The sequence below is a fragment of the Teleopsis dalmanni genome, chromosome 2, assembly GCF_002237135.1.
Source record: "Teleopsis dalmanni isolate 2A chromosome 2, ASM223713v2, whole genome shotgun sequence".
Lineage (NCBI taxonomy): Eukaryota > Metazoa > Arthropoda > Insecta > Diptera > Diopsidae > Teleopsis > Teleopsis dalmanni.
The window spans coordinates 232595193-232606880 of record NC_051847.1 but is presented as its reverse complement, the minus strand read 5'-3'; the positions used below and the strand labels follow the sequence as shown (position 1 = coordinate 232606880).

General features: G+C 30.7%; 1 protein-coding gene across 1 annotated transcript in view; it reads left to right on the top strand.

The window, feature by feature from the left end:
• The first annotated feature begins 5765 nt into the window (after positions 1 to 5765).
• The window catches only part of LOC119676955, a 32887-nt gene continuing 26964 nt past the window's right edge, over positions 5766 to 11688 (top strand). The window contains exon 1 of the mRNA XM_038088222.1: positions 5766 to 6031. Within this exon, the coding sequence (XP_037944150.1) occupies positions 5832 to 6031 (200 nt within the window). The 5' untranslated portion in view covers positions 5766 to 5831. The remainder of the gene's footprint in view (positions 6032 to 11688) is intronic.

Sequence of the window (11688 nt, the reverse complement as noted above, 5' to 3'; positions counted from 1 at the left end):
GGCCATCCATGGCCATTCGAGCAATTCGTGCTAGAATTGTGTTAAGCGAGTATCTGTTGTTATTGGTATTTTGTAAAAACAGTACCAACAGCAACAAAAGATAACATATATGTATAACATATATATCTATATATATATATAGATATTATGTATATTGTGTGTGCGACATCTGTTTATGAATTGCCAAAGCACATGAGCAATCAGCAAATGCAATTTAAAGTGAGTCAATACGTTGCGACAATGGCGTTGGACTAAAGGAAATCCTTTTTGCTGTTTACATTGCACATTGAACAGATTTTTTCGATAAGAAAATATATTTCATTTTTACTTGCACTTTGAAAACAAAATAAATTGTGGCAACTTTATCTGTGCAAGTGTTTGTAATTGTACACTTCGGCCAGTGAAAAGGTTAAGCGGTCGCCTATATGTCGAACCCATACGTTGCAGGATATGAGTTCATGCAACAAAATTGGACAGTGCTCGAGACACAATAAGGCGGGCAGACGTGAGTGATTGAGGCCAACGAAATGAAGAACATTTTGTTGGTAATGAACGGATAATAGCCTAAGGTATTTTCATTCAAAATATTTTTCAATCATTTTCTCTTGTAGTTGCATTATACAATATGTCAAAACAATTCTGAGTTAAGTGGACTTTTGAGGTAAATTTCAAATTAAGTTTGATGGTTTGTATGCGAAAAAGTCGCACAGTTTAAAGTATTTTGTAATTTACTAATAATATTTACTAATAAGTGTTGGAGATATGAATCGAATTCTGCTAGAAAACAATAATTTATGATAAAAAATTTTTATTATTAAAAGGGTTCAAACAGTAATGAAGAAACAGCAACAAAAATTTTATTAATTTATTGAAATTTAGCTGATCGTAAAACGCTGTTTCAAGTATTGCCAAATACTCATCAAAAATTTTTATTATTAAAAGGGTTTAAAGATTAATAAAAAAACAGCAACAAAAATTTTATTAATTTATTGAAATTTGGGTGATCGGAAAACGCTGTTTCAAGTATTGCCAAGTACTCATCATCAGTGATTTTAGGAAATATTCGAACCACAAACTAATTAAATAGAAGTTGGGCTATTTCCTAAGATAGAACTTAGATAATTATTGAGACAGTCTGACTTCCATAAGGGACAAATTTATGGCAAAGTTAACAATAGTAAAACTTCCAAGAGGAAAATAATTAACTTATTCCAAAATATTATTTTCAAAGATTTTTTCACATTTAAATTTTTCATATTTTTCATGTAAGACTATATTTCTGACCGATATTAGATAGTTGATATTGAATTAGCATAACAACTTTCGCCTACTATATCACGAAATATAACGCAATGCATATATATTTTTTTCTTTTATCTGTCAGTTTTTTTTAAGCTAATAGACGACTGAAATTTTTGTGCATCCATTTGGATGAACTTTGAATAATAATGAAATTGATTGACTCTCCCATATGGCGCCAATGCAAAATTTTTCCCAAAAATGAGATTTATTTTTCCATATGTATGTGTATTGTATTTGACAGAAAAAAGTTTTTAAATATAGGAAAAATATACATTTTAGACACAAAAATTAAATATTTATTTTGATTTAAACTATTTATGAGTAAAGCATATAATCTCTAAAAAAAAAATTTTTTTTGTATTAAATTTCACATTTCTTCTATTTAATTATAATGTTTTTTAAAATTATTGTGAATCGTTATATATAATATGAATACACTTTTATTATGTTGAAGCTATTTGAGCCAGTTCACTTGAGCATTTTTACTCTCGATTAACTGCGAGGTATCTTCGTAACCCCTCCTTACGCCTTGACTGGATTATTGTTTATCACTTCATCAGACTAAGCAATAATTGAGCACAGTCTTTTATATCTAAACTATTTGCTGTGAGTCACATAATTCTTATGTGTCCGTTTCCTACTAACATACAGTGTATTTCATTGCAATTACGGTTTAAGTAGTATATAAATTTCCAACTTTAAAATTGGAATGCACTGTTAAGTGTGGAAACTTTGTCAGGAGTTTAACGTCAAAACTTTTCAATTTTAAAATTCTAATATTCTTTCAAGTGACTTAACTTCATTAGGAGTTTAACATGAAATGTCAGCAATAATAAGTTCCAGATTGAAAATTAAATGCATTGATAAAATAAATACCTATAAACGGAATCATATTAATTAAAATACTGTGATTTACAAATAACTAAGCAAAATTAATAGTTTTTGCAAAGTTTAACTAGGATTTGCAAAGTATTCCGGCACTTTGACCACACCAGTTATTTGAGATACTCCATTACTTCTTACACCACTCTGCTTCTAAAAACAAAACTAAAATTGTTGTTTGTTGAATTTTTACAACATGAAGTAATAAAATCTTAGTACTGGATTAGGTTACTTTGTTCGTCATTTTAACTTATCAACTCACTTAAATTATACACTGTTAGAAATATCGTTTGGAAATTATAGAAAATTTATTGAAACTGACAACAAATGTATTTAAAAGTCATAAAAGCTATATTAACTATATTTTCATATTTTTATACTCGAAGTGGTTATATCTAACAGAGAAGAAAGAGATAGAAAGAGAGAGAGAAAGAAGAGAGAAAGAATTAGAGTTTACTGTCCATTGTGATATTTTATTACCAGGGACCTGAGAAATAATAAATAAATTTGTTTTATGTTATATTTTTCAAAATTAGTACAAAATTATTTGCGCATATATAAATATAAGAAATAAATGCAAGACTACTGATAATGGGCATTTGGCAATACTCTAAACAGCTGTTTGATCAAATAAAAACTCAATTAACAAAAATTATTTGAGTAATAGGCTATAATTGCTGTGGGCTTAATTTTACCTATTTGACATGGGACCAATATCCCGCTTCCAAGGTAATCGAGTCTACGTCTTGTCATCGCTGGGCAGTTGCATAGAATATGTTCTGATGTTTCCTTCTCCTCATGACAGAGTCGACAGGAGTCACTTTTTACCATACCTATTATCTTCATGTGGTAATTAAGACTACAAACAAAGTCTACAAATATTAATAAAAAATTTTGTTGTTACAATTTATTACTGTTCGCAACCTCTCTGTTAAATACAATAGTTTCTATTAAGTTAAATAGTCACTAATAATTATTATTATAAAAATAATTATTATTTGCGTTTTTCTTTTCCAAGTACAAATAATTTGTGCAATCTGCTTTTTATTTTAAAACGTAAAATAATTATTTTTTTTTCAAGCAATAATGAAACTCTATGTGTGCAACTTATTTTTGAAAATCAAATATGACTCGCAAGATGGGTTTAAAATTCTTAAGCAAAGTAGAATAAAAATAAAAATAAAATAAAAAATTTTATAAGATAAATTATTACTGATTTCTCTCTTAATAGTGAATAATTTGTATACATATAGTATTCTATATTACATGTCTAGGAATTGCAAGTGATTTAAGAAAATGTCATTACTTAACAAAGAGTCATTAGTGCAGAACAAATAAATCGCATCAACACTAATTTCTAATAATTTTTTTCTTCTGTTTTTTCATTACAGATATTCAAACGCCTTAACAGTAGATTTACTCTTAAAAGATGAAAAATCTTTCCAAATGAACTTAAGAAGTGCACACTTTAAGCTGCACACATCCGAAGTGCCAGAATAAAATAAACAATAAAGCCACAAGCGGAAATTGCACTACTCAATTCAAATTAAAACCCACATTCCCAGCAATAGCAATAAAAACAATAACAAAAATAAACAAAAAACTACTTCTATTACTATTACTGGTACTGTTACTTCCAATAGAGCCAGCCACAAAGTGGGGGACTTACATTTTATGATATCACAAATCAACAACAACTGCTGAACTAACTTAAACAAATACCAAAAATAACAAAAGCCAAGATAGTAAAAGTTTCCAAAGTCAGCAAAGAGAATGAGAACCGGAAATAAAAATAAAAATAAAATTGTTCTTATACTGAGCACACCACAACAACACCAACAACAACAGCAACAACAACAACAGCAACATCGACCCCAAGAGCAGGAGCAGCAACATAATTGAATGGCAATTCAAGTGCTGCAAATAATAATGACAAATAATAAACAAAACATTTGTTGGAACATAAACAGTGACAGTAATAAAGATAACTACAACAGCAACAACAACAACAATTATAATAACAACATCAGCAAGAAAGATAACAACAAAGATAACAACAACAGTAACAAGAGTGACAACAATCAAATTAATCCTGATAACGAAATTTGTATGAAGTGCGACAGCAGCAGCACAAATTGCCAACATCAGCTAAAAGGAAATCATAATTACCAGCAACTTCAATTGCAGGAGCTAGAATATCAGCAATTTGAACGACAGCAACGCAACAGCAACAGCAACAGCAACAACAACAGCAACAAAGAACAACGGCACGACCAGCAGAAACATTTGCTTAGAAAAAGAAAAACTGGGTCCCCAGTGATGGAGCCGATGACGATAATTGCAAACGTCAACGAAACGTAAAATAAGTCAAATCAAAAAGTACAAAATTTAATTAGTTTACCAAAACGACAACAAAATCAGCAGCAATAAAACGCCGTGGCAACAACAGGACCAGTGAACCAGCGAACCAGCGAACCAGGGAGCAACCCAAAAACAACGACGGAAAAAAACTACAAAAACTGAAAAAACTGCAAAAATTGCAAAAATAGCGTCGCTGGAACATGTGTCCTTTGGTTCGTTGCATTCGTAATAGAAAAATTGAGCGCCTGCCATATTGAATTGTTGGAACCGTTAATGCAATTTTAATACCGAGCGGAAATTTCAAACGGAAATTAACAAAGCCATGTTTGTTTATAAGGTTAGTTGCACTAGTTATGCGGAATAAGCGATGAAAACGCGAATTTAGACAAACGAAAAGACGAGCGCGATTAAATTTATAAAATATTCATTAAAATAAAAATTTAAAAAAAATTTAAAATTAAATAAAAAAATGATATAATATTAAATAGAAAAGTGAATGCGCCTTCCATTAGAAGAAAAACATATGCGCTTTAAATACGCTCCAATGCAAGATTAAAGATTAAGCCTGAAACTCCTCGTTCAAGTGTGGAAAATACACGGTGAAATCAAATCCTATGACATTATTAATCAAACAAACGTATCAAACAAACAAACAAATTCGATAGAAATAGAAAATAAAAAACGTTGGTCCACGTTTAATGAAAAAATGTGTTGCCTGTGATATGCCCCCAAGCAAACACGGCTATCAATCATTTTTTTCACGAACGAACACGGAAGACCGACAGTTTTCGTTGGTGAATTCAGAGTAAAAAAATTTTAATAAAAATATGTTAAAGGCGCTTAAAGGCTTAACTCAGTGCAAAACAACAGTTGAAGACTTGCAGAAATAAATTGATAAATTTACAAAAAAAAAAAAATCTATAATATATTTTACTAATTAATCAATAATTTAATTAAATAAAAATTTAAAAAATTGCATAAATTCATCAGATAAATATAAAATATAATTTATAAACTTCAATAAAGGATTCGAAAGTAGCTTGAAGCAGAAAGCAAGCGAAAGAGAGAGGGCGGGAGTGGACGTATAGCTGATGTTGGCGCTTGTGCGCCTGTTGTTGTTTGTGTGGTTTTTTTTTTGATTTGAATTGAGTTAAGTTCCGAAAAAATTTCATTAAAAATTGTTGCTGTTGTCGGTCCTACAAATTGCAAAGTCAACAAATTGAATTGCAAGAAATTCCATTTTTACTTTTTCACAAATTCCATTTTTATTTTCGATTCATATACTGATGACTGCCGCTAAAAGACGCGCAAGCAGTGGCGCAACAATCAACAGTGCGAATGAGCAACATTACCAACAGCAAAATGAACAACAACAATACCAACAGCAACACCAACACCAACACCAACACCAGCACCAACTTCAACATCATCAACAACAACCACAAACATTACGAGACTGCTCAGTAAAATTACCGCTGGATATTCTGTAAGTAGCACATATTATATCTAGTAGATATATATAAAAATGGCGTTAGTACACTGCAAAAAAAATATATAGGTATACTCGTTTGTATATGAACTCACGTAAAGTTTTGTTCGCTTATTAGTTTTTTGTACTAAGAGTGAAAAAAGTAAAGTTCATTTTAAGAATTTCAGGATTTTCATTTTGCGGATTAGCATATGTTTTTACTCATCTGTTTGCCGCAGTTTGTTAAAATTTTAAGCTTCTCCGGTACGTCATAACACATGCAGAGCACGTTCCTTACATTATTCCATATTGCATTTCCAGCAAATGCAAATGCGATTCTGCATGAGAAGCAAAATTTAGAACAAAACATAAGAAAAATATAGAGCTAATCTACTACATTTGTGTGAAAGATTTTTTTTGTCAATAATTCAACTTCTTTTTTTTTCTGTACTGCCATAACTATATATAAATCATCTAAGAGTTTGGATCATTTAGTTGAAATATGGTACATACATAGTAACAAATCAGTATTACCTTTTTTTTTGTTAAGAAATTTAATAAGTTCATCTGAAACATCTGAATATTTCATATCTTAAGTCGTAATATATGTATGTTATAATGCAGTGCTATGATGGTAATTGAAAAATTCTATATCTGACGTAAACGTGACTCGAAAAGTTGAGAAATAACAAAGTTCCCGCTGCAGTGGAATAGAAATACATGCGACAAATACTAAAAAGTGGGTCTAGAGTAGAGTGAGCCGAGGCTATATATAGATATTAGTTCTAAATATGTTTCCTCTGCTGCTCAAAAAAAAATATGGATCAATTGAGCCAATATGCTGTTGCATGAGCATAGCCAATTGCTGAATATCGCGTAACTGACAGTCTGCCCTACATACCACTATCTAATCTAACAGCAGTCACTAGCCGGTATGCAAGTGTTAGATCATTTATCGAATAATCAGCATAGGTTGTGGGGAATACATAAATAAGTCAAAGAGAAGGTAGGAACTCTGTAGAAACCTTTAAGCTACGAAAGAATAAAAGTGTCTAGTTGTACTAACTCAGAAATATCTCAACATAAGACTTGTAATGAACCCTTTTCTGTGATTCGTTCATAGCTGGAGTTAACTTAGCCAAGGTCCTAACAAGAAAATTTATTTGATGAGACCTTGGCACTTCCAACAACTGAACTGATCAGAACTGAAGCTGACAAGATATAATACAGACACACGTGACTCAACACACTCTTCTCTGTTCACTGTTAGAGTGTCTAGGGGTCGGAGACGATAGGTTACTGTTGAAGCCACCTACAGTTTCCGACACTATAGTATAGGTGCATGTAACTGTTAAAACTACGTGTGTTACATTTCGTGCAACCTAGATTCAGTCTCTGTTAAAGCCCTGAATCTTGGTTACCTGATCAAGCTTCAGATCAGGAATTCTTAAGGATGCATAAATGAAAGAAGTACGCTAAATGTCTTAAATAGGCATTTCATATCGCATGAAGAATTAAAATTGTGTTACGTACATTTAATACTAGAACTTATAGAGTAAGTTGGACTTGTCAATGAAAGTCAAGTGCATATTCTAAGGTAATGAGGGGTGCATAATAGATCTCTTGGTTGTAGTGCAAATCTTTCAATATAATAATAATAATAATTTGACATCATTTCGGCTGTTATAGATCCACATTCGCAACCACTAGATATAGATACTAGGTAATGATGTTTTAAGAATGACATTCAAGTTCTCTTTCTACTCGATCTTCTTCTATTCATTAAAGAAACTAAAAAATTCGAGTAAAACTAGCATAATCTGTTTTAGATAATAAATTTTGTTTTTGGGTTCGGACACATTGATCAACTGATTTAGCGTTATTCAGCTCAGCACTCCAAAAAAAAAAAAAATGTGGACGTTAGATGAATCCATTAGTGTACTTTTCAACTTATCAATATTTGTAAAAATGAAGCTATATATAACTCTATCATGCTTTATAATATATATAAATACCAGCATAAATATATATGCTATAGCATAAGTATTCGCATTCTGTTGCAGTTGTTTTCTTAATTTATGTAAAGATCATTCGAATTATTATATGATAGAGATTATTTAGTGGTATATGGGTTCAACATTAAAACTGTAAAAAATTACTGGTTCCTCCTATACGTGGTTTTGTGTGCAGTGTGTTTAGGTGAATACAGAGACGATTGCTATATGAATATCAATAAATCAAATAATAATTTTGAAGTTAATTTTTCATAGTGCAGAAGAGATTATAACTTATTGGATCGCAGTATCGACTCTTGGAATGTAAATTATATATTGAAGTTTTAGTAAATCCTAAACTATGGATTTTGTTTTGTGTTTGGAAATAGTTCGTACTAACTGCTTACTAAGCTCTTCCAAACTAAATTATTTAAACGAATTATGTCTTATCTAAACACATTACATCATTCAACCAAGTCAACATATTTTAAAATAACTTACATTGGGTGTAACTTGTAGTTGTTGGGAACTTTACGATAATTACCTTGATCCACAACTAAAAATTTAATATTATATTAAAATTAAATAGAGAATAGTGTCAATACTACAACATTTCAGATATAAATATCATTCGTTATATAGTTATCATGTACACTATCATACAAGAAAGTGCTGTTATACAATACAATCCTATTAATTCTAAATGTGTGCATTTTTTAGGATTTTAGAAAGTTTGTTTGAACCCTTTTTTCTTCCATAGATCACAATTTAAAAAATTTACATAAATTTATTTTTGTAATTTCTTTTAAGACAGTTTTTCATCTTAAAGTTGCAATCTAAATTAAAAAATATGTATCTTCAATTTAGGAATTGCTGCATAGTTTATATTATACAATCAGAATAATTTTGGTAACATCTGATACTCCACTAAAACAATGTTGATACAAATAACGAGTATTAAGATATTTTCAATCTCATGACACCTTTTAATAACTGATTAAATGATATAATTGTTGTAAGTGATATAAAATGATAAGGTTGATTGCTTTCGGTGGCAGGGCATTAGATAACTTCCATGTACCTTAATTAGCGATTTTTCTCCGTTTTGCTACCATATTCCTCGCAAGATTCCTAAAGACTAACTCCATTTAGCCGAATTTAAAAAATTTAGGTCTTTCGTTTTCACCGATGAACAGTCTGATAAACTATCAAAGAAGTATCTTCCTAAGAACCTGTATTTTCTGGACACCAAAGCTGGGCATTTATAGAGAAAATGCACCTATTATGGTTTCTTATTCCTGCGGGTTTCCACAACTTCTGTAGTGAGGATTATGCGGAATGTGCAGTTCTTCTGCTTGGGTTCTTATATACCAATGACCAGAAAGAACTGCAATAAGCCTTGCAGTGTTCACGCGGTATACCATATGTTTATGCTGTGTATCTTCAATTCTAATAGATCATAGTGATAAAATACATGCAACCTTGGAATTTTTATCCAACATTTGAATATGAATTGTTGTCTCAACTAAGACAAAGATTCTAATTACTTAACTCATTTGTTGGCATAAAACACAACATTAAATCATTATCGGTTCTTGACCACACATAGAGAGGCATAGGATCTCTTAACACTTTTTAATCGTATGCGATTTCGTGCTTAAAGTTTCACCTCATTTTAATACCGTCCTTTTTTTTCTACCACCTCTCAATCATATTATTAATGGACAGTACCTTAATGCTTTTAAGGCAAAATTCGATTTAGTGCTAAACGGAAAATAAAAAGCGAGACTCACTCTTTTCTTCTCGCAACGCAACGTGCTTAAACTCTTCAAAAACAGAATTTAGTTTTATTTTTCTTAAGGCTTTCTTTTATTAATACATTCTATAAAATATATTTCTATATATATAGGAAGATATATAAACGTATAATTATTATATAGGATTATAGTTTAAAAATATATATATATGTTATATATGCACAACCGGGTTTTATAAGCAGTCTCACTACTATCCTGTTATTCCCCTTTTTAGTAGATAGAGTGTATCGAAGATCACAGTTTATAACTTAAACTTAACAAAACCACCTCTTAGAAAAAAATTGTAAATGGTGTCGCCAGTAGATAGGGTGTATGGAAGACCACAGTTTATGACTTAAACCCCACAAAACCATCTCTTAGAAAAAAAATTGTAAATGGTGTCGCCAGTAGATAGGGTGTATGAAAGACCACAGTTTATGACTTAAACCCCATAAAACCATTTTTAAGAAAAAAATTGTGTGTATCGAAACCTACAATTTATGATTTCAACTCAATTTTCTTAAAGTCAAATTTTAATTGGTATTACTTGAAGATCAAAAAAGTATCAAAGACCAAAATCTTTTTGAGTAACCAAAGAAAAAATTTAAATCATAGTGGGTTTAACGTAGCTTACTTCATTTAAGTCATAGAGCAAGAAAAGGAGTAGGCCAAAGATGCAGATAAAATTTACTGAAAGGAATGGTCGTACCGTTTTATACTTCTTCACTATTCTGAATAAGTAATGCTTGCAGTGCTTTAGCAAGAACTCAGGAAATCATACAATTCCAATACATATCGTTCATCGACATAATTTACCGATAATTTGTATGGCGGTGTTAATTGCCATAAGTGAATAAAAGAATTACTGTACTGAATAAGTTGGGAAATATTTCTGCTCATATTCGATCTTTATAACTCAATTCTGGTTTACTTTTTTCTGGTTGTCTTACTCGGACACAGAATAACATTTGCGAACGTTTTTATAAAATTAATAATGGCGCATTGCGTAAAGATGTCGAGCAGCAATTTTCGCTTTAATGGCGTTAAAATGCTTTTATTTTAAAATGAAAGCGTCAACCAACGCAGTTTTGTGTAATATTTTCACTGGAATAAAATTTAATGAAAACCGCAAATGGAGCACGTATGGCAATTCAATAAAATTTATATTTTCCAATAAAATTGTGTCAATGGTACTATGCAGTGGGTGTGGCAGTAAATTGTTAATTCATAACCAAAACTCCGGCGAAAGCGTTGGCACGGAATGTGGAAAAGCTGCTCTTAAAATAAATTTCGGGGCAGTACGTGGGCTTTCAACTTTAACGGAAAATGCATAAAATTTTAAATCAACACAAACTCAAGGCATAAACAGTTTGATTTAGTGATTTTGTTTGTTCTAAATGAAGTATTTTTGGGCGAAATTCCAATAGTCTCGGTGTATTCTATTGAGACTTTCTATATGTATTAGTCCTTGCAAATTTTATTTAGACTACCACAACTTAAATTCTAATATTTTTCAAAAATTAATTTGTATTAAATTTAAAAAAAATCTAATTAATTAATTTAATTATTCTACAGCTGGTTTATGATTTCGTTCTAATATAAACACAGCAAGTGAATTTGGTAATGAACTTTCACAGTAAATTAACAAAACTGCAGAAAAATGTACGAACATAAAAGTCAAGTACGGCTTTGGATCAGTTGTTTAAGGTACGCTGCCTCTGAGCTTTACATTTGGCAGGACCTAAGTTCGATTCCTGGTACTTGCATTCGCAAAAATAATTATTTATGAATAATTAAATACAAAAATTATTTCCAAGACCCGTGATGATGGGTATTTTATGATGATGATGGGTAAAATGAATTTTTGTTGTTGTAGTTTAACACT